We start from the raw sequence: 24448 nt of genomic DNA, 5'->3' as shown, positions 1-24448 counted from the left end.
TGAATCCTTTCATGATGTAACGACAATCTCCTATCCCCCCGCTGTGTCCATTTCTGCGACTAGGAATCGAGGACTACCTTTATGGAACAGCACCTCGACAGGCTGCAGCGCAGTCAGTGTGAAGAGTAGAGGTCTGACCACCACGTTAGTTAGGTGCGTCAGCCAGCCGTTACCTACCCGGAACAAGGTGAACATGCATTTCTACCACAACGTCTTGACAGTGCTTTTAAGGAACACGATGTATATCGCCTAACTCCTGTGTGTTGCAGATGCGGTGCTACCGGACACATGACTCGGTTCTGTCGTCGGCGAACGAAGACATCGCAACACAAGCAACCACCGTTTTCTCGCGCCGGTGATCGCCCCGATGACGATCGCTGGCCTACTGCCGAATTCCCCAGAAGCACCTAACGGCAGGATAACCGACGCACTGACTCCTCCGCTTCAAGTCGTTGTTGGCCGCCTGCATCCTACAGGCACCAACGCTCGCCTTCGCAGCGCTGGCACTGGTCCTCCCATCCACCGTCGGAAAACTAACCAGCGCGACCGATGCAGGTAAGGTCGCCAAAAAGGATTAGCCTCAGATACACCCATCAGCTACGATGCTAAAAACACAATGAGAAACTAAACAACACTGGTGCGGCAATTTCTGTTATGAGTCTTTATTTGATGGTCGGCCTTTACACCAAGGTTATGTTTTTTTTGTACGACTCTACCAGATTTTGAGGAGTGGGCAGTGAAATACTTCATCCACTATGACTTTGAGCCACCAACGTCTTGATGGCAGCAAAGATGCTTTCAACTGAGTTCTTCGTTCTGCTGCGGCGCACACACACGATGTGATTATTGGGATTTACTTTTCTCCATGCTTGTGCCGCTTTCGTCTAGTGCGGTGCCGCTTAGCTTTCTGTGAGCGGTGAACTTGTTCCTGCCCTCGTTAACGGCCACGTGAAGAAGACACACTTGTTGCTTCTACTGCACTGACGCTGGCGCCATGGTCCATCAAATCCGTTCCTCTATTTGCTTTTCTCTGCCGTATCTTCGTTTGACGACGTGGTTCACTCTCTTACCGTTCCGTGTGCTAAAACAGACATACAGGTGCATTAGTGCCTCGTTTTATCGTGTCTGTTAATGGTCGAGCCACGTTTTTGTGGGCAGTTATTTGTTTATCAGTGCTGGATATACTTCATGGAGCTATGAAACTCGCTATCTTGGATGCTGCCACTGGACATTTTATGGCAGCCATCAAAGAAGAAGCAAGTTTCATCACTTCCCAACATAGTTTCTCCTTCAAATAGCATATTCTGCGCATAGTTAGTAAGATGCTGCGGTGATATGAGCGACAAACATTGGTAAATTTATTGGATGGACAAGCTTGACTTCATTGACTTTTTAGAAAATGAGAACTGACTATTTTACCGGCATACCGAGCCACCCACAGCCCTTCTAATCTGCTCCGGTAAAACCCTTACCGAGTGTGCTCGGACCGAAAACTTATTCCCAAGCAAAGTCAGAATACGCTGCAGAAGAGTGTCTTTGAGAATGATGATGATGATATGTGGTTTTTAGTGGAGCAAGGGCCATGGATGGCCTAAGAGCGCCAATTAAACAGTCGTGCTACCCTTGATCTTCGCGAGGAAGAAAGACAGTTCTTGAAGGTATTGCGTTGACTACAGCCAATGAAACACCTGAATAAAAAGGATGTACATCCGTTAGCTAGGATGGACGGTGTCATTTTCTGCCTCTTACTTTTTCTCACTAGATGTACGTTCAGAGTAGTGGCAGATTTCTATGCACCCTGCCAAAAAGAAGAAGACTTCATTTGGGACGCCCGACGGACTGTGTCAATTTATTCTTATACCATTTGATCTCAGCGACTTCCTCGCTACTTTCGAGATATTTATGGACTAAGTACTTCGTTGTCTGAAATGAGGTCTGTTTGTGCTATCTCGACGATTTCAATTTCAGACGTACTTTCGACGATCACTAGACCCGTTTAATAGCGCTTTATTGTATACTGCGTCGAAAAGGCCCTCTTTGTTTTAAACTCCTAGTAACCCTTGCTTGTTGATCGATAGGCGGAAGAGAGAGAGAGAGAGAAAACATCTATTTGTCATCAGATTGGGCGACTTCCTCGCAGGGTGGAGCCCTTAGTTCAGGGCCCCATTGGCTCGCGCCACTCCACGTGCCCGCCGGATCAGCCGTCGCTGCTCTTGCGGGTCTGAGCTGGTCAGCGCAGTCCCCCAGGAGGAAGGTGAAGGTGAAGGAATAGGGGAGTAGCCCGGAGGGTGTGGACACTCCCAGGTGCAATGATATGCTGCGGGCTTTGCTCCACAATAGGGACAGTATGAGGGATATTGTGTAGGGTGGAAGAGGTGAAGATAAAAGGGGCAGAAGTACTTGAACTCTTGGTTCACAAAGATGGCATCAGGCCACAACCCCGTGAAACTGAGGTAGTGAGCGCATTGAAGCCTAAGAGAAGACCGCACTTTTCACAGATAATGTTCTTTCTACGTTTTGTGCCTAGATTAGCGGATGTTGTGTATCTGTTGACGAGGTTTTTGCGAAAAGAAAGCCAATTCCAATGGGCATCTAAATGTGACGCAGCATTTTCTCAACTCAAGTTCTTGATAACGTAAGAACCTATTTTTCGCTATTTCGATTCATCTGCTTCTACTGAAGTGCTCATTGATTCAAGCGGAATACGCCTTGCAGTTGTTTTAGTTCTGCACCGTAATAACGAAGAGCAGTTCGTTGCCTATGCAAGTCGTCCTCTCAGGAAGGCTGAACGCAATTGCACTTTGACAGAACAAGAATGCTTGGCGTCAGTATTTGCCGTCCGCCAGTTTTGCTATTACCTCTTTGGACATCCGCAAACGATTGTCACCGAGCATTAGTCTTTATGCTAGCTTCTTGCTCTCCGCCACCTATCTGGCCGCCATGCACGTTGGGTTTTACGGATCCAAGAATACGGCTCTATTGTTTCTAACAAAAGCGGACCACGTCATAACGACGTTGATTGTCTTTCCTGGCTTCCTCTGGCCACGACGTATGGTGATGCGGAAACCTTCAACGCCTGCTTTGCGGCTGGCTCCCATACGTTTGCTGGCGTCCACACGTTCAAGTCAATACAGCGAAGTGACATGTTTGGACCCCCTGTTCGTCGATTCCCGGTGTCTCAAAGCCAGTAGCTGCTTTTGTCTCCGCGATCAACTATTCTGCTATATAAATTACTCAGCAAAATACGCTTTATTTACTGGTTATTCCCGAAAATCTGTGATGCGATATTCACTGCGCCATGAATGAGGATCCAACATCAGGTCATCTGGGATTCCCTCGCGTATTACATCGAAAACAGGAAGGCTTTTACTCGCCTATAATGGTTATACTACTAAACAGTATATGTCCAGCTGTGACCAGTACCAGCGTCACAAGCGACCCACAAGCGCTACACACGGCTTTTGTCATCTTGTTGCGCCGCCTACTACGCTTTCCGAGCAAGTCGGTATCGATCTGCTGGGACCTTTTCTGCAGTCTGCGAACACCAATCACTGGGCCATTGTCTTTGTGGAACACCTTACTAGATCCACGGAAACCGCAGCGATACCTTTCTTGAAAGCTGCTTGCGTTACGAACTTTTAGTTACTCTTCGTTGTTCTTCGGCATAGTCGACCCTGCGATCGTGGTTGACAATTTATCACCGACGCTGTTAAAGTGGTTCACCTCTGCACTTCACAGTTCCGCCACTTAACACCGTACCATGCACAGACGATTGGCCTTGTCGTACGCGCCACCCACACCATGACTAACGTGATGGCTATGTATGTGTCATCCGATCACCACAACTAGGACGGCATCTAACTGTTTATGCACTAGGCCTACAATATCGCAAAACGCGAAACCGCAGAGAAACACGAAACACGAACGTATAGCACTTTGCTCTACGTTCGACTGTCGCTCAATGCTTTCGATACTGTCCTTCTATCTACTAATCATACTAAGTACTCCATACTGATAAAACCGATGATACCGATAACTCATAGCCCAACCTTTGTGCCGTGCTGATGAAGTCCGTCAACTCGCTCGTCTGTGCACACTGGTGCTATGAGATCGCTCCAAATAAGAGTATGACCGCCACTACGTGCAAGTTTCATTCCAAAAAAGTATCTTCGAGGCGATACGAACTCCTCAGCGCTGACACGGCTTATGTCAAAAGTGTTTCCCCCAGCATACTAGTCCCTTCGCGATTGTTGACCGAGTCGTTGATTTAACAGTCGTGGTCGCACCTGTCACGTTCAGAAAAATCGCCGCTTTTGTAAGACTCAGTTTGCGCATGGTATACGCATCTCAAACGATTTCGCTCATTTAGTCAGTCCTGACTCACCCAATGGGCTTCGTTTCCGAAACGGGGAATGTAACGCCCCGGTTTCGGCGAGACGAAGACGAAAAAGGCAGCGGATCTTGGGCGTTGCGCGCAGCACTCAATGACTGCTTTTTTGTAAATCTTATTAATTGATCTGTAATTATGTGTGGCTCATTCGTGACAGTATGATTCAACATGCGCTTCTAGGGGGTGCCCAATACAGCGCAATCAGCAATTAGGAGGAATCAGCAAACTAGGCTTCATCTCTTTTCAACCATAAAGAAAGCACCAGAACTTTCTTGTAGCAGTAAGGACAACAAATATCCATAGCGCAAGATGTTTAATGACTTGATGATCGAGAACGATGTCATAGAATGGCAAGTGACCCAGCTTTGTGACGTTCCAGTGTAAGTTCAGCATCGAATGGTCTTCCTGGTTTCCGCATACCTTCATTTTAATGTCACTTGAAGGTGTTTCGCTAGTCGCAAGAGAGTCTTCACCCCTGACCACCTCTGGCGTTTATCGCGGAATTGCCTAGCACCGCTTCAGATCCGTCGAACTCGCAGTCCTTTGCTCGCATAAAAGCCTCCTCCGGCACGAACCGTTGCAGTGCTTCTTCTGCGGCTCCCCCTTGCAGTAGAATCTGGAAATGTGAGGAAATATTTTTTCAAGGTGCAGCTTTCGGCAAGTCAGTTCTGCGCTATTATGATGACCAGCACGTGCCGTGAGACAAAAGCATACATAAGGGAAAGGAGGGTGATAAAAAAGAAAATAAAGTGGCGGTTATTTTGTATATCGGCGGCCTATCACACAGGCTAGAAATTATTTCAAAAAAGGCCAATGTTTAGGTGCGTTCTCTCCTCCCGATAAGTTTTCACGCCAGTGCAAAGTCGCTTATGGGTCGGTGAAAAACGATCGCCAAGCACAGAAGCGAGTTTGTTTCGTGCACCGTTGATGCGACCTTCGTGATCCCACTTTCCCGCAGGTCGAAGCATGTGGAACAAACGAGCATTCATGCCTGAACGATAGCTTGTGGAAACATGGCAACAGCGCACGTACAATTTCAGCGGGGTGGGCGGGGGTTAACATTCCTCTGATATCAACCAAAATTCAAGCCACAACCATCGTTGGACCGATGAATCGTAGGAACTCAGGAAATTGGTCAGTCTAAAGAAATCGTGAAGCTAGAGGATGTTTACATGATCGTCCCCTCGTTGTCGCTGTCCGAAAGAGAACTGGTTATATTTCTCGGGTGCGATAGGTTCTGTTCATGGACCAGGTCGTTTCATCCCATTTTATTTGTTTAGTGAACCTGTATTCTTGGTTCGCTCTTTCCCAAATTGCACTCAGCCTTAATGCCTTGTTTTTTTTAATGGGTGTCGTTGGTAGGCGACGTAGGGATATAAACATGTGCTTGATTATCAGTCAAAGCAGTTGGAAGTACAGCACACGGCCTCGTCACTAGGCATGCTTTTTTTCGGCTCTTATAGCTTGCTGGTCTCCATAATAACGCAGCCGAAATACCTTCGATCTTTTACAGTCGCCCGTTTTACGATGCTCCGGTATACATTCACTATTTCAATATTGACTGCCATGTGCAGAGGAGGTTATCAGGCTAGCAGTGCGAAACAAAGTGAGCCCTGCTCCATGATCGCCCAAGAAATCCTCATAGCCGGATGCATCTTTATGGGTCTTCGAAGATATAGTTCATTCTATGGTGTCAGCACATAGTGCACGCCATTCTATAAGAGCAGGCGGCAAACTCATCTTTACTTTATTATTACTGCCGCAATTTTAACAATTTCTGATGCATTATGGAATGCCTCCAATGAGAAAATTAAAACTTAATTTAGTTATCATGCTGTGCGTCGCTTCAGCGTCTCGTCACTTCATAGGCGAAAGTATATTGCTCTTTTGTATAGAGCTCTCATATACATTCAACATATCCATGTTGTTATTGTTCCTGCTAGTTGTGCCACATGTAGAGCGCATGAACTCACTCGGGCAATAATATGCAGTTACCCTTAATTTTTCTGCTTAAGAACATGATCATGAATATAGAAAACAAACATCTAGTTAGTCTGCACTGTATTCAAAAACAAATGTTTTAGACAGTTCGGATATAGAGACAATGAAATATCTTCGTTGAATAAAATTAAAATGAAACTCTGGGTTTTACGTTTCAATACCACGACATGATTACTAGGCATGCCGTAGCGGGGAACCACGGATTAATTTGTCACCTTCTGGGGTTCTTTAACTGGCACCCAATGCACGCTACACGGGTGTTTCTGCATTTCACTAACATCGAATTACAGCTACCGCGGCCGAAGGAATCAAATACCGGAATGTAATAATGTACGAGCGTTACAGGACCACCTTGAAACTCACTGTCTCTGGGTGACAATCCATACACCTGTCGTCCCCGTCGAGCGAAGTGCAGTTTAGATGCACTGCTAAATTCCGCAGGATCCGGCCACGTTGGGCTTCAAAATTTCAAATAGCTAGATTGTTTCGCTTCACCGAAGATCATCCTTCATTCGTTTATAAATTTAACGTTGTGGAGAAGCCGGTGGCACATCGTGCTCGCTGCCAATATTTCCGATCTATAGTAAATAGGTCAGTCGTAGCCGTCTTTGAAGGAGGCGCACCTGTAGAACTTGTTGAAAAGTTCGTCGTCGTGCTCCATCTTTCCGAGCGCCGCATCCCACTGCTGCGGTTCGAGACTCGTCAAGTTGTACGCGGCACGCGCGCTGTACTCGAGCTCCCACTGAGGTGGCATGTCGGGTTGCGCGTTGGCCACGGTCAAGTTCAGCAGGTACGTGTGGTGGTCCAGCAGTGACTTCGAGCGCATACATGCAGTCAGAAAAAACGTAAACAGTCAGTGAGGCACGTTAATATATATGCGGAAAGAGAGCAATCAAACATAAGTGCTCGCAGAAACAACAGCAGAAAGTCAGTGACGCACTACCTCTCCACACAGAATCAATATCACCACAAACGCATTTTTATAATGGCATGCTCTGTATAGTTCACGCGATTGGCGCGAGTAGTATTGAGGCGCATTCTTGAATACGTGTACAAAAGAAAGAGAAAAACGAACGCAATCTAGTAGGTATTCGATTTCTAACTTTGTCAGGATATTGTCAATTAGCCTTATGAAGTAATTCTTTCAATGAAAACAGTCCCCATAGTTGTGATTCTTACTTCGGAAACGCGCTTTCTTTTTTGTCCACGCTTATTGAAATAGTGTTGTGGTGTGACACTTTCTCAGAACTGCTTTTGTGAGCGTAAGGATTTGCCAATGACATCCGCGCGCAAAGGGGCACGGAGAAAAGGTACTTCTTTGTGGTAAGTTATCAAACACTTTTCTGTCCATTCCGCTGTTCAAAACCAGTAATTACCTGTGACATCATCACATCAGCTTACATCCCTAAAGACCCCTTTAGAGTGTATTGCGTAAGAGGTGGATTTCAGTGTTGCCCCATGACGTCGATCAGTCAAAAAGGTGATAATACGTTCAGGAAACAACATTTACAGGTGGTTCCAGCACTTTGATGGCCAAAGCCATTCCATTGTGATGCTGCGCGGATCGAAAACGAGAATAATGCAACTGTATGAGTACGTGAGCCGGTGCTTCTGGACGGGCCGGTACGATGAGATATGCACCCTTAGGGTAAAGGAGGCTGGTTGGTTCAAAGAGCAGTATGAAATAACTCGTATCTCCCAGTGATGAAATAGTAACCATTAGGACGTGTCATGTACGATAACAACATGCTATTCATAATCTCAGTGCGGCCACTTTTTTTTTCTCGTAATGGCTGTTGATGGCCACCTTCATTTTAAACATCAGCATCGCTCCACAATTTTCAGTGTTCTCAGCAGTTACGTAACGAATTATCGGGGAAGAAGCTATAAAATGGGTTTCAAATTTGTGTGTACATCTGCAGAAATACTGAAAACATTGTTCCTTATAGTGACACAATGTTCAGACGACTACACCTCTCGCAGCATCACTAGGTGCTGGTTAGCAGCCAAGCACTGACTGAACTCACCCAGGAGGCTCCGGGATAGCCGCCGTCCACAGTGAATACACGGAAGGCAGGGTGGCCCGAGCCGTACGTCGTGAGGCTTGGCCCGAGGTAAGCCACGCCGAGTGCCCGCTTGGCGTCCTTCGAGTCATAGGCCACCTCAAGCTCGTCAGCATGCGTGTGTCCGAAAAACTGACCACGCACCGTGGATTCATACCTGTGCACAGAGACAGCCGAACGAGGCGATGAGCACGCATTGTAAAGACACGAAATCAGTCACTATCGTCAGTAGACTGTGTGTGCGGAGCACTGCTATGTTAAAGTGCTCAGCAATGTTCGGCCTTTTGTGCTTCGTTCTCAAGCGTCACAAACACGCTACACGTGCTCAATACAGAGATTAGAACTCACTTAAAAGTGTTCGGTACTCTTTAAAAGCGTTAGGCCACCCACTATCAACAACTTCGTAAGAACTGACCAATTGAAAACGTTCCCTTACGAACTACACACTACAGTAGGTTCAGCGAAAACGATGCCGTGTATCGCAGAATACTCTGCTGAAATAGTTACCATGTGGATGTATCGCAATAGTACTATACTTCTATTACTTTCACGGGCTGGATGCCACGTATAGCGAAAAACTGTTCCTCAGTTCTAACATAGAGCGAATGGCACTATTTCGGCAGTGCTTAAGCAAATATAACAGGGAGGACATTTTCTTTTACCCTGATGCTGAATGGATTGCGCAACATAAGCAGGGACGCATGTTCTCAGCTTCCAGCTAAATGTTTCCCTCACTACTCGTCCTGTGTGTTATTCTCATCCTCTGCTTCATTGCCGTTGTGCCATGAATGCATAATCACTGGCCTGGTAATCTGCGTTGCCACATTTCGTCATGTATTGTGTTAGTGAACAGCACACCTCGCCGAAGCAGTACCAGAACACACGCTACAGGTACAGGAGAACCGCTAACATTTATACGACCCTTGCACTCAGGAGCCAAAGTGGTGATCACCAGAAGCTTCCTGCTTTCTGGGCATTCTCTTGACACCTTTTAGCAATGATAGTTCGTCAAGCTGAGTGTGTGTCATGATTAAAATCTGTGTTATTATGCAGTAACATTCATTCCTGTAAGCAGATTCTACATTAAACAACGTTGCGCACTCGCGCAGGAATCTCTTGGGAAACCTGAAACAGCAAATGCTTTGATCAGTATGAATGCTCGAGACCAGCAATAAAAGTGACTGGTAAAGAGAATACTTTGACATGTAAAGCAACTAGATGACCCTCTCAGAACCACTTTTCATTAATATAGTAAACAGAGCTGTAATACTTAGAACACCGCCTTGATGCAAGCGATAAGGGTGACAGCTCTAACGCTTCGGCTTAGATCCTCGACGAAAGTTATTTATCCCAATTCATATGTCATTGTCGGCCCATAGAAACTCTAGTCACGCTAATATTTTTAACTATTGGAGGCCACAATATTAATAAATTTGTCATGTTCGTGCAGATGAAACTGTATACATCATCAGGCACGGAAAACATACAAAGGCGGTAAAAAAAATCCGGGGTCTGCTTATAAAAACCTAACTAACCTTGAGGGGCACATAACAAGCAGAAGAGGAAAGTGTACGAAAGGAAGAAAAAGAAAATTAGGCAGCACGGCACTCGGCAAAAGCATGGCTTCATTTACAATAAGATATAGTAGTCCAGAGGCTTAGAACAATAAATTTGTTTAAGAACGCCATTTGTGAATTCGATAAGACTAAAATTAGTATTATTTCACTTCCATGCCAGAAATATTCTCGACAAAATGGCGCTTAATGGTCGGTCTCTCTTCTATGGCAGAGGGAGTAAAACAAACACTCCCCTGTAGAAAGAGACTCGCTCATCTTCACTAAACTATCAGTGGAGTTTCCATCACATAGCATGAAATCATTGCCAGTTAGCTCACTTCTCGAGAATATCAAGTCGTAATAGTCAATTCTTTTTTCTCAACTAATCAAACGATTATTATCTACCCTAAGTATTTTTTTTTCATACATGACAGCGCTCGATGTGTCTATCACGTGTGTGTCGCTACATGCTTTCCAACTACTTGCGTGAATATGCCAACAGGCACTTAGAAGTTATTTTACGGAATAGCTGCTTCTTGCGTCTGTCTGTTATCTTTAAAGGAAAGCGTCATAGCATAAAAAAGGGAAATTTGTTCATTCCACAATATAAGATAACATGGAACAAACGCGCACATTTTCAGAGCTCACTACACAGTGAATGGGAACCGGACTCTAGTTCCCATCTTCGGACAAACGGGATTCTGACAGCTCTACCAACCCTGCTCATCTGTAGACATTTAGTTAGTTAGTTAGTTAGTTAGTTAGTTAGTTAGTTAGTTAGTTAGTTAGTTAGTTAGTTAGTTAGTTAGTTAGTTAGTTAGTTAGTTAGTTAGTTAGTTAGTTAGTTAGTTAGTTAGTTAGTTAGTTAGTTAGTTAGTTAGTTAGTTAGTTAGTTAGTTAGTTAGTTAGTTAGTTAGTTAGTTAGTTAGTTAGTTAGTTAGTTAGTTAGTTAGTTAGTTAGTTCAAATACCATCAAGGTCGGATGATGTTACGGAGTGGAAGAAAGAAACACATATGCACTTGGTTCAAGAAGAAGCACTGTAAACAGCCGATTTGGATTTGCCAGTCTAGGATAAGAGTGATGGTGGCAGGAATGTGGTGCCAGTCGCAGCTTGATCTAGGGATGAAAGAATCGCTAAACATATTCGTACGGGAGACAGGAACTTCTATTTTATACTTGTCGTCCGACCTGGATGAAGTGCAGTGTATCCTTCAATTACGGGGCCATTTTTGTGGGCCGAGTTGACTCAATATTGCTATATCTGTTTCGCAGTAAAACGCCATTTTTTTTTTGTGCAGCAGAGGTTTGTTTTCACTCAAGGAGTTCTAATTACAAATTTACAGGCCACTATCGCCTTGTACTGAAGCCCATGACCTTCTATAAATAACTGTATGAAGCCAATAATTCCGCCTAAATTACGCGTCCCAGCGTGGATATACTCAGCAGTCTGCAAACGCTAAAGGTCTTCGAATAATGTGCGCGAACAACTGGGAAAATCGAAACTTTTTCTACATATTGCAGCTTTCTGCACCAAATACATTTATGCGCTGGTCAGTTACCTTTCTAGGATGCGGTGGTAGTTGTCGCTCCACGCGTGCAGGCAGTCGGACACGCCTGGTGGAATATGCGCGATGATGTGAACCTGCGTGAGAAGGTAAGGTATAAACTGTTATAACGATACCCTCGACGGCGGGTTCCTATTATCCTGCAAGTATTTGCATTGGCGCAAGTCTTGCAATTTACGTGTATGCATGAAACTCCCCAAATGTATTCAAGTTAAGTTATGGGGTTTTACGTGCCAAAACCACTTTCTGATTATGAGGCACGCCGTAGTGGAGGACTCCGGAAATTTTGACCATCTGGGGTTCTATAACGTGCACCTGAATCTAAGTACACGGGTGTTTCCGCATTTCGCCTCCATCTAAATGCGGCCGCTGTGGCCGGGAATCGATCCCGCGACCTCGTGCTCAGCAGCCCAACATCATAGCCACGGAGCAATCACGGCGGGTAAATGTGTTCAATGGGCTAGAGCAAGCCGAGTCAAGGCCTGACATCAGAAGACGAGCCGCACGAAGTTTTGAGAAGACATCGCGAAAATGTCCAATTGAGGACAGTTTTCTTTTTTTCTACAAATTCACTGCGAAATGCCTGGGCATCGTGTAAATACCTTGCGCGGCTTCTGATAATTTAGAACGTGCATTTGAACGTCGCATTGCTGCGATGTCCCGGCAGTGTTGCTTGCAAGGTGAAATCCCATCCGTAAATATTGCATTGTCAGTTCAAGCGAACCGTCCGTTACTACTTTGGACGAGAAAAAAAGCATAAAGAATCGGCGGAAGCTCGCAGGCAAGAAACCCGCTGTGGTAGCTTAGTGGCTACGGCGTGGCGGGACTCGGTCCGAAGTCGCATTCGAATGGGTCCAGAATGCTGAGAGTCGTTGAGAGTGATTTATACAGTTCACGCTGAAGAGCTCCAGTTAGTCAAAATCCAGCCTGAAGTACTGCGACTCTCATAAGCCACAGTGCAGCTTCAAGACGTTAAACCCATAATCAAAATTTCACAAGACATACATTTCTCAAGAATGCGGTAGTTATTTCTTTATTAATATTGCATCTGTGCTCGGCTGGATGGAAATCATAGGCGGTGCCGGATTTCCCTTTAACCTGAAGATAAAGGTGCACAAAGCGATGCACCCGTTACTAGCATAGATAAGAGAAAAGAGATAAAGTTAAATCAGATTGACGTTCACACGCACCTACGCAATAATTGGTGTTCATGGGCAGTCTACAAGATAATAGGTTTTCCTGTGGAGGTAAAGGTGGCGTCTCTTATGAGTGCCACATTCTAAGCACCACATTGAGCGAACATGCACCAAAACACCGAGATAAAAGGAAACACCGGAACAAGAATGCGTGCGATTTCAGGATGAAATAAACATGAAATCAAATTCAGTGTATTGCAGAGATGATAGCTAAGATCTTCAGATTTAGTAAAACTTAGTTCTTTCGGATTGTTCTGCGAGTAGAAGCTGCACTAATGCTTGCGAAGTACTGTCTAATTCTTTTCCCTCCAGTGACCGTAAATGTTTCCTTATTACATTGGCATGCTTTCTAGAGCATGTCGGTTCGCCAAAAGGCTCTTGTATTTTACCTCTCGCAGTGTGATATAAGAAGCTCCCTATTTTTTCCCAGCGGCATATCATACGACAACATAGCATTATCAGTTGTTTTCCCGTACAACAAGCATTTATTGCACGCCATGCCAAGCCGAAACCTAGGAATTGTAATTTCAGCAGCGTATATAATTTTCTTTGGTAAAATGAATTCATGCTCACTACTTGTCACTTGGACACTAAGTTATGAAACTTACCCTTCAGAAATGTTTTATTTGACCGGCACAACAGTGACGCTGAACGAGATCCGACGTGGTTAGCACTGAATGTTTTCATATCCAAATAAGCATCGTTTCGCGTTGCTTCTAAACGAAAGGTCAGCGCCGCGCTAGCTTCTTTTGCAACGTGTTCTTCCAGAGCAAAAGTGCGACGTATAAATGTCGACCCCGTGACGTTCATTCACTGCATTTTTCTCCCGAATGTCGTCCGAGTGTAAACAGCCGAGATGCGTTTGGCCCCTTGCGGAAACCTGCTTACACTTGTACACACTGAAATAACGTCACATAGTCAAAATTGCTACCAGATTGATGACGTCTAGTACATGTCGCGTCTATTTTAATGGTTTATTGAGCCAGTACTTCTGAAATAAAACTAGATTATGCGGTCGGCCAAACAGAACTATGTAATAGAAAGTGTAGTAATTACTGATTATGTCTATTTAAATGCGGAATCGTTGAATTAACGTTTTCGTTCATGTATTTATGACCCACGTTCCAACAGCATATTTTATAATGTTCAGGTCTCTAAGAAATTATAAGCTTGGTTAAAATCGTGACGCAACTACCATTATCGGTGAAATAGTCTTCAAAAACTTCCGCGAAATACATATGTTTTTAATCATCATTAATAGATATTTAATTGCTCACTGAGCGATTTTAACATTTCAAGGACACACGCTGTAAGAAACACCACATCGAAGTATCCTAACCGCACTAGCATTTAGCGAAGCTTTCGATACCCGGTCAGGTTTAGTGTGGCTGCTGCAGTTGTGTGCCGCTGGGTCAGTCGCTACCTCGGCGAATGTAATCGTTAATATACATATGAAAGATATATGTGCACACAATACAAGTAGCAGCAAACGGGCTTATTAACCCCTCTGTGCTGACCAACAATGTAGTGCAAGTAAAGGTATCCCGGTGCTGGGTTAGAAAAAAATTATTCCTCATAAAACTTAACCGTATTGTTTCTACATATTCATTTCCAAAGCACACCAAAATCTTAATAGTCTCATGCGTCCTATTCAACACAATCTGGTTTAGTCTATTTCCGTTATTCAATCATCGGCATGTGCTACCTGGTGTGCGCTAATTCTTTGGTTGGTCCTTCTTATTGTCTGTGTGCTACTGTGTCACCAGAAGTATAGAATCTTGAAATGTGGTCGAGCCCAGACCTGGATTATTACAAAAATATTTTCTTCCTTTATTTCTTTCTCCCGAAAACGTAGCTAGGTACGGGTCGTACTTCTCTGTACATACAGCTGTCACCGTCATTAGTTCAAGCTCTATTCACTGCATTGTGAACGCTGTAGGGCACGAACATAAAAATTAGATGATATAATTGCGACCTTTGCGCTTGATCAACATAAACCTAGCATGTGATTTCACGTTGCATAGGATGAAAGTAAGCGCGATTGTAGGCACCGCCATTATATGCGCTCTATTGAATTAACCACTTCACTAAGCCTGTGCTTCGCGTAGATTCCAACATGTGCATTGGACCTGCATTTTTTCGCATGAAATCGTTATCGGATAAGCTGTTTTGGCCGTCAGCTGAATCTGAGACCTCGTCTTTAGCTAGAACGTCTTACGTTCATAGAATCACAGCATAAGGTTGTATTACAAATCGCCATTCCCCGCCATTCAACACAAATTTTGTGGGAACATAAGTGGAATTATTACACGTATAGGGGGGGGGGGGGGGGGCGCACAGGCGCATTCAAACTTGGGCTACCTAAGGGCACCTAAAACCTCAAAGGTGGGCGAATATTGAATTTTTCGAGTGTGTCTCAAACACGAATACTCACTATCGAATATGGAATTAAATATCGAGCATTGAAATGCAGGCGTTTAGTGTATCTTCCTTACTTCGGGCAATTTAAAAATAATACCTGAAAAATATACTCAAATCAGGTCGCTATACATAAATTATTTGCGCAGCGGTAATCGCAAAGAAAAAGTACTGTAATGAATTCACTAATGAAGCTCACTAAATAAATTAACTCCCTAGTCGCGAACTTATGGCACATGTCTAAATCCCAAAGTTAGATGTTTCTGCATCTGAAAGTGGCCATGTGGGCCACAATGACTGGCACCACATTATTCGTTCAATTTAGGTAATTACTCGCTCACCGGAACGCGGCCCTCTGTGTAGCCGAAGTGTGGTGTAAGATAAAACTGCCTTTGCAGTTCCCTTTTCCTGCTAGCTTATTCTGATTGGTGCTCTTCGCAACCCTAGAATGTACGCACAGTCACTGCAGCAACATTGGCGGGAGGGACTGCTCTATCGGGCGACATGGCAAAACTTCAATTTACGGCGCCCCCCTGCTTCACAAGGAAGAGGGGGTTGCGCCACGCTCCGTGCTCCGCTGTAACACGTCAGTAATCAGGTAAGTTCAAGGAATAATTTGATGTCAGTTACGGCTGCCTCACTGGCCGTTTTGATGCGTCTCTACAGACTTTAAGACGATTCCCACCAACTTTCCATTATAAACATGATCCCTAAGTTTTTGACAAGGTATTAATAAGGTTTTATATTAATTAGTGAAATAAATGGCTTTGATGCTCTTGTAAATGATGTGAACCTGGCCAGATAATTATTCTGTAGTGACGCCATTCGAGTAAACTTTGTAGGCTTTCTTTTTAATGCGTCAGCATTAGGACTGTGAAAGGGGAAAAACAGTATATGCTTGTGAAATGTAGGAATTCGATCACGTGGTAGAAGTACAGCAGATGGGAGAGCTTAGAACAGGGGCATACCAAGCCCCTGGTTCCGTGAACTGAGGCTTGGTAGGCCACAAGAGGTGCAAGAACGACAGACGGGTGACGACGCTGGCGTGGAGTTCATTCACCAGCTAGGCATGATGCCATGGATATTGAGGACATCCGCTTTGCCTTGATTAATAGCTTTTATCGGTAAAGATGAACTTCATTGTGCTGTGGAACAGCTAAATGTTGAACTTCGCAAGAGCAGATAACTTTCGCTGCCTTGCACCCTGTTCAAATGCAACAATATGCTTCGAAATTCATGGAGTTACTCTGCCCTACCGGTAGTGCTGTTATGAGCGAAAATGAAAAAAAATATCGAAGTTTGGCACTTTTTCCTTTCTAATAAACAGCCTCTTACTGCGAATTTAACAAAAGTATAGTTTTTAAAGAAACGTTCTAAACCAATCTGGTGTTTTTTTCCGTGCCTCTTAAAGCGTAAATTACTGAACTTAGGTTATTCAAAACATCTTTTCCGCATATATCTAGTTTTCTGCACCACATTGTTATAGACTTCGTTTCCCATAAACACACGAGAAAAAGAAAAAGGAAGAGTTTATTATTTGTGCGAAAGAGAATAAAGCTTACCACATATTCGATTCAGACGCTTGAATTTTATTGCCGCCGTAATATTCCTAGCTTTCCGTCACCGTTAAGCTAAGGAAATTCATATAATTACGGTCGGCTTCTTGTCTACATTGAATTACCTTAGTGTACCATCGCCCTCTAGAGACCGTCCCGAAATTCCTGCTTTATGCCGCCAGCCGATGCGTACTTTTAAGAAGGCGTCATAAGCACTCCCTTTCAAATTATGTGCACATGCACTTCTTGGCGATCAACAGATCAGCACGTAAATGTGTTCTTTGGATTGCGTATAATGTCGAAGCAATCTTAACCAGACCACTCTGAAAAACGGTGGGCAATAATGCGACCTCGGCCGCGTTTAGACAACTTTCAAGTTGTAAAAAAAATGTATCGCATGCGCGACCTTTCTGCAAGCTTTACAGAGCCTGCGCCAAGTCCGCTTCGAAGGCTTCATCCGAAGGAAAGCCACGTGAGTGAGAATGCTGGGAACTATTTATTCAAGTACTTGAAACAGCCCTTAACGATCGAAAGAGATAAAGTAGACAATGGCGGTGCTTGTCATGTGGCGAACTTTCCTTTTTTAGTAGCCTGAAGTGCCGCTTCACCTGTGTTCCTGTACAGCCGAGGCCAATGTCCTTAACAAGTCATAACTGTTCATAACATGAACTGGCAGAAACACATCGGCACCATCCACTTGAAGGCACTTCGCAAAAGCATATTTAAAGTTAACGGTAAAGGATGCTGCTAAGGATTGCAAACTGCATGAAAACATGAATAAGGTCAACTTTGGAGTATACGTCCGTCTCCCTACTCTTCTTGTGATGCTAACTAATTCGAATCTCGCCAAAAGAAAGCGATAAGAGGTATATATAACAAATATGAGTATGACTTTCCACCATCATCAGACGCCCGTGACTTATCACCTCACACAATTGCACACAGACGCACACCTTGCCACCTTGCATAAGATCATACATGAGACATCGGTTATTGCAGCGCCCGCTTCATTTGAGAAGTTCACCGCCCGTGCAACTTGAAGCTCTTATCACCTTAACCTTGATCCATGCCAACCATGCTTCCACAAGTTTTAATATTTCCCATCATCAGTCGAACTCTGGAATGGTCTTGACGGCTGGCTTCGGCAATTACCTCGCGCGAAATTTGCGGAGGAAATTCCTCATCATATATATCGTTAGTACTAAGACATGCTTGTGAGCTCTATTAATTCATTTCGATTTATTTCACACCTCAATGTGTGTTTTCGATTCTTTGAATGTATGTTTTCGATTCTTTGTTTGTTTGTTTGTTTGTTTGTTTGTTTGTTTGTTTGTTTGTTTGTTTGTTTGTTTGTTTGTTTGTTTGTTTGTTTGTTTGTTTGTTTGTTTGTTTGTGGGGATGATTTTGTTATGACCTAAGCGTATATGTAACGGGCTGTTCTTTTGTTGCTTGCACACTCATGCACTTTCGTGTTTTACATGTATGATGACGTATGTTGTGTTGTGTCTGATTTATTATTTGCGTAAGCAACTTCAAAGCTCACTCACCCCTGCACTGTCTTGCAGTGATACTGCAGTATATGTATATAAATGTACAAAGAAGTCAAGAAAACATTACCAATGGTCGCAAGTAGATGACTTAAAATTACCAGTTTTGAACAAAGGGTTCTCAATTTAGAGCCAATGTTTCGACAAAAGTACTTGTCTTTGTTCTTGCAATTAGTTTTGTTGCATTTTTCAAGGAACAAACGATGGAAGAACAACCGATGCGCTATAGCCTCAACTGATAAATCCTGAGATTACACTCGACGAAAACGTGCTGGTCACCAGTCATGTCTTGCCATACATTTTCTGAAGGTTTGATGGGCGAAATCTGCGATAGAATTAAGCTTCCATCCCTCCCGAAACTCGTATGCTAAAGTAGGGATAGAACACACTCCCACGGGCAAACATCTTTGTGTGCATTTGCCTTTCGAACAGCTCCATGCACTGCGTATTCTTGACGCGCTCTCGTTTTTTTCTGTGTCTAAACTGGTCGATCACTTGGCAATGCACCACATGTACTATGTTGGATCGAGTGGCTTTTGTGCAGTGAGCAAAAGCGTGAACAAGCGGGACCAACTCTCGTGACGCATCGCAGTTGATCGTACATCTTCGCGCCCTTTGACTTTTGCTAGGCTGCGAAAGAACCACGCGTTTCGCTGTTCGCATTTCAATCGTTTAGCGTAGTACTCTGTCTCAAGCAAATATTCTTTAAAAAAAGGTCAACATAACATTTTCAAGGCTGTGTTGATTCACCTTCTGATACCGCCGCTAAAATTTAGGCTAGGAATGTTATTTATCTCATGACGCTACTCAAATACGTGCTCACCTTCTCGCCCTTGGTTTCCGATTCGTGCAACTCATCCACGAGCCACTCCAGCTGTTGTGCCGCATCTGTGGCGTTTATCAAAAGCCACCTGCGTCCACCAAAAAAAGCAGACCCATAATATTACAAGTTGCACGCACGTGCATTATTACTTCAAAGTGACACTTGTCATCCACCACACTGTGCAACGGCCTGCGAAGAAGCCTTACGTTACAATGTGATTGACACTAACTCTCTCTGACAAAATTTATTTGGTCGCTTACCAAGCGGGCCGCTTCGAGGCTTTATATTTTCAGCGCAGAACCATCCTAACCCTGCCACTTTCATATTTTTGCTCAGAACCACCTGCAGATTCCCTCTCCAGCTGTTCCCCCTATTGCTTAGTCCCCTTTTCTCCTGATTTGTACAAAGGAGAATCGGGGTCTTCCCTCAATTGTAACGACTGGCTACGCTGCAGTACGTTCCCCGCACGGCGAACGTTGCAGCAGTTTTCGAATCGGTAGCTGAGAATTAAAGCCAGTGGCCTCAATTCGTGACTTTCCACTTCTTTGCTTTTAAGTGCGGGAAATTAATTATTTAACCTCTTGCCAGTGTCAAGTCGCTGAATGCCACGCATGCGGCAGGAAACTGGTTGTCACAGTTATAGCGATTCTGGACGAAGAGTTGTTTGACAGCTCGCTTCTCTTGCTTCTAAAAGGCCTACTTTGGACAATCAGCTTTCCTTGCTCTAACAATCTGAGCAACTCTTGCGACTGATTTCCCGGCGTTGCGTTCAGCGGTGTGGGTATCTATTCCATGTCTCAATCTTTCGCGCCTTTATGAATAAATCCGAAGAATTTTCGCACGTCTTCCTAAATCGTGTGTTCCACTGAAATAAAAATAGGCTACCTGAAGTATAGCAGGACTCCGGTGCGAGTTAGTTGGTTCATGATCATGAAGCAAACATTGAGCAGGGCGTAGGAAACGAGACGAAAGACGAGGAACGCGCATGAGCACTCGTCTGTGTTTCTTCGTGTTTCTCGTCTTTCGTCTCATTTTCTTCGCGCTGGTCAAAGCTTGCTTCAATACGTAACCCATTTTCTGCTTTTGAGCTGATACCTGCCGTTTTGGACGTCTTCTCGAGACTGAAACAGGTCGAGGACACAGAATACGTGTATCGCGTTTTGTCAGAAATTGTTGTAGAACGTGCAGTTTTATTTTTTCGAAAGAAAGCTTAGACGAGAGTCTAAGTATGCTGCAAAGCTTTTCCCCGAGAACAGACTGCAACGAATAACCCATTATTTGAAAGCGCCTCTATATATAGCTTATCGGCTCAGCTATTACTTTCTGGAAACGGTGCGTTCTCTACCCTTCACAGGTTATTTTACGCCGTCGCATTTTCAGAAGCCTAATCGCATAACCTAGCGTATGTGTAACACGGTCACCTGTCCACTACAAGAAACGCTCCCTTAAATTGTAGCCGAGTCGTTTTCTGGTCACAGATGTGTATCGTTGTGCTAAAAAACAGGAATTTATCAGTATGGCACTTACGCTCCTGTTGAAAACGTAAGGGTGTTCGACCGTTGACGTTGTGGCGGCGAACAATGCAAATGTGAATTTGTAAAAACAGGGCAGCAAAAATGAATGTTTCCCGGTTTCGTTTACGCTAAGCATATATTTATGACCAAACTTGCCAGCTATGGTAGTTAAAGGTGGTACCGGTAAATGTCTCAAGAAACAGTTGCATTGTGCCAATCCGCAGAAATCGGGGGCGGTTTGCGCGAACCTTTAATAATGGAAATAACGAATTTAAGAACGCGTTCTTAAATGTTCCATAAACAACGCCTAGTCCACACAAGAACGCGTTCTTAAATTCGTTATTATTTTCGTTATTACATGTTTGTGCTAGCTAGTTCGAGAGCATGTACCACCTCTCCCCAGTTCATCTCCAAGCAACGCCAGCACGTGCCTCTGCAGAGTGACTTGCCGAGGTGCCTTTTTGCAACCACGAAATCACCAATTTCAGCACCGCACTCTGCAGTTGTGACAGTATTTACAGGGTCGAAACTAAAGCCGCTAGATTGCAAGGAATTCCTTTCACTTGATTTGATTCCTTCCGCATTCTCCACCCTTCACTGCAGATGGGCCCAGATGATAAAGTATGCACGCAATGGCACTAGAAAAGGCTCATTATGTTATAACGACCTACATTTGATGCTTCCGTCCATTCTTTCTGTTGTGCTGCCTTCGCTCCCATCGTCAGGCGAGTCTCCCATCATTCGTTATTGTGGAGCGCAACAAGGGTGGAAAGAAACGATGTGGACAACACAGATAGTCTGTCCTGTCCACATGGTTTCTATCCACCTTTGTTCCGTTGAACGATACAACATGATGAGCCAAATGGCCCAACAGTCAACGATTGTGAACTTCCTACCCACAGCGTCGCTCTGACCAAATGGTCGCAAAAAGTGTAACTTCAACAATCACCGCCACTGGGGAACAAACCCACGCCCACAGCCGGGTCCATAACTGTAGACGCAACTTTGATTTCTCAAACGGACGCTCTAACCACTGAGATATTTCGCAACACTAACTCTTTGCATTTTGTTCGGAGTTCCGAGCTCTACAGCGGCTCTGGGAGTGGTGGCTTCTTTGCGTCTACTTCGGATAGTACAACAATCAATGCTCTAGCGGGAATGCTCCAGGATTCGAAATCTCTCTCTATATTAGATAATATGCATCTTACGACATGTTCTCGTGTGCTGGTGTTTCGCAGTTAGGCTTTTGTCTGTCGTCAGTTGCCTCCACGAGATTGAGCTGATAGCGCCATTATTTAAGTAACGAGCACTGTTCTCCGTTTTTCGAGGGCCTGCTACGGTCACAGTGATAGGAGCCTGAGGAATTTCTCAAGTCTCCCTATTTCTTTCCCAGGGAAAGCAGCAGAGCTCACTCACTCCTGGGGTCGCACCCGTTCTTCGGGTCTGTCATGTCCCTTGTGTGCAGGGGATTTAACTATCGCGACAAACGGAAAACGTACCCAGGAGAACTTTAGCGGCAACTTACAGAATAATAGAAGGTGTTGCAGGACTAGTTGCTTTATTCTTCCACGTTTAGCAATTGTGAATCTTAGGCGGGACAAGAAAGCAGACACAAAACAAGCACTCATCAAGCGTCTACTTCCATGTCCCTTCGAATTTGTACGCTTGTGAAACCTGCAACTTGGCAGACGTTCTGTAGATGTAGTTGAGAACCGTAAAATGTGTGGGTTAAAATTTGGAAGTCTCGTGATTTCGAAGCCTAGGAACGATTTTCAAGTGATCGCCTCAGGCAAAAAAATATCATCGATGTAACACTGTGGAAACCGAGCAGACCTCGAGCATAATTTTAGTTTTCAGCATTTAGTGTTAAGCCCTCAACCCGGTGATGCTAAAACCTGCAACCTGAACTGTAATTTTATTTTTATTTCTGCAAATCTGCAAACAGCAAAAGCAGTTTTAGTTTCTCTTGGGGCCAAAACAAAATATTCTGCTCAGACACTTAAGACTGCATATGTGTAAGTAAGAATGCCAAAGCCTTAGATTCCCTTTCGTGAAGTGTTTTCGACTGGCGTTTTCCACATGCGTTAAAGTTCTTTCTGCTAATTAGGTCTGTGTGTTTGCGTATATATTGGCCACACACCGGCGGCTCATTTTATACACTCGTGACGGGGCGTGAACAGGCCATCGCAGTCGACAAGGCACCGATGAAATCCGAAGCGCAAGTGACGTGAGGGAGGCAGCGCACTCATCTTATACCACAAAGACGTGGCGGCACCTCCTTCCCATTAACTGCGCCGTCACGTGCCTAATGGCGCACGCATTACTCCAAATCTTTAGTCAGCCAGAGCTGCCGAGGTGTCGGGGATGCGTGCTTGTCTCACGTCCGGGAGGCTGGGTTTGATTCCCACTCAGGTTTAACTGTACCAAATTTTGTTTTCTATAAGTCATTGAGTTACTTTGTTTACAAGAACTTCCCTGAGAAAGTTGACGTCAATACGAGCATTTTTACGTGTTTTTACTGCTAGCGCCGTCGGCCATTTTTGGTACCATCGCTGAGTTACGCCACTGCCGACGACCGATTTTCGCGTAGTGAGGCATACAATGCTCTCGCATTAAAATAAAAGCTTAGTCACGTGCGTCTATGCTAGGTAATTCTGCGAACAAAAGCCAGTGTGCATTTTAAGCAAATATTGGAGACATATGTCCGTTAATATGAAAAACGTTGCAATGTGAATTTCCGCATTCCAAAATCAGTAAAAGGTACAATCCACACCTAAATGTTTATTACAATATTAGTAGGCATTAGTTTTCTGTGTAAGAATAGCATTGTCATGTTTTTCTTTTTGCGATTGATAACCATTCCTTTAGCCGTTCATTTTTTTTTATTTTCTAGTCCTTGCATGACGCAGTGGACAACCACAAAGCGACAGACGACTCTTTCCCATATTTTTCGATTCCTACTGCGCATATTTCTTTCCTTAGGTATATTCCAATAAAAGGTACTCATACGGTGTTCTATAAAACACTTCTTTCTGTATACTTCAGGTCCTCTGTATATCCTGGAAGGCTACAATCCATAAGCTCACACTCGACTACAAAGCACAACTATAATATCTAAGGGCATGCAAATGGTAGTTTCTAAATGAGTCGAATGAATATTGAATGGTGCCAGATGTGAATGGAATGGAAGAGAACATTTATTATTTTTCTAATATATTTCCAATAATGAATTGCTATTTTGTCAACATAGGGCTTCGAATCCTAGTAAATTCACAACGCTAGCAATATTCTGCCATTAGACTGTACGTCATGAAGCGTTATTTTTCGAAGCTCAATTGAAGCATAGAACAATCACGCAGTTTACTCGCATACATAAGACTCATTGGTGAATGGGAAGGACAAATGTCTGGCCGGAAGATTCTTGCTTTTCGTGTGATATAAAGAGTGCTTAATTACATAATGTCTCGTTTTTTAATGTCTACTATCGCCTGCGGGATTATATTTATCACACATTTGGCATAAGGTATTCCAAAACTACTTGAAGAATATTTGTCTACTAATAGTGACTTTTCGATAGGATGACCGAATCCAATAGTGTAATGTGTGATCCTTTAATCGAAAGTTGGAGTATTTGCACACCCCTGATAATATCCAAAGTCCTGGCTGTAATTGCCATTATCTGAATAGTAACGATTATTCGTCGGAAATTTTTCTCAGAACTCATGTTGGCCGTTCTCTCTTGTGTTGCTGTTTCGCAGTTTTTCTCTCTTTGAACGTAACGTGACTCCGTAGACCTTTAGTCCTAGCATACCGGAGCG

General features: G+C 44.1%; 1 protein-coding gene across 1 annotated transcript in view; it reads right to left on the bottom strand.

Annotated features, from left to right (window-relative positions):
- Positions 1 to 4710: 4710 nt before the first annotated feature.
- The window catches only part of LOC142559355 (sphingomyelin phosphodiesterase-like), a 171278-nt gene continuing 151540 nt past the window's right edge, over positions 4711 to 24448 (bottom strand). The window contains exons 9-13 of the mRNA XM_075670968.1: positions 19117 to 19204; positions 11571 to 11653; positions 8419 to 8611; positions 7015 to 7205; positions 4711 to 5006 (exon numbers count right to left, since the gene is read on the bottom strand). Of these exons, the coding sequence (XP_075527083.1) occupies positions 4898 to 5006; positions 7015 to 7205; positions 8419 to 8611; positions 11571 to 11653; positions 19117 to 19204 (664 nt within the window). The 3' untranslated portion in view covers positions 4711 to 4897. The remainder of the gene's footprint in view (positions 5007 to 7014; positions 7206 to 8418; positions 8612 to 11570; positions 11654 to 19116; positions 19205 to 24448) is intronic.

The sequence above is a fragment of the Dermacentor variabilis genome, chromosome 10 (assembly GCF_050947875.1).
Source record: "Dermacentor variabilis isolate Ectoservices chromosome 10, ASM5094787v1, whole genome shotgun sequence".
Taxonomy (NCBI): domain Eukaryota; kingdom Metazoa; phylum Arthropoda; class Arachnida; order Ixodida; family Ixodidae; genus Dermacentor; species Dermacentor variabilis.
Note: the sequence above shows the minus strand (reverse complement) of the source record. Positions and strands in the feature narration are given on the sequence as shown.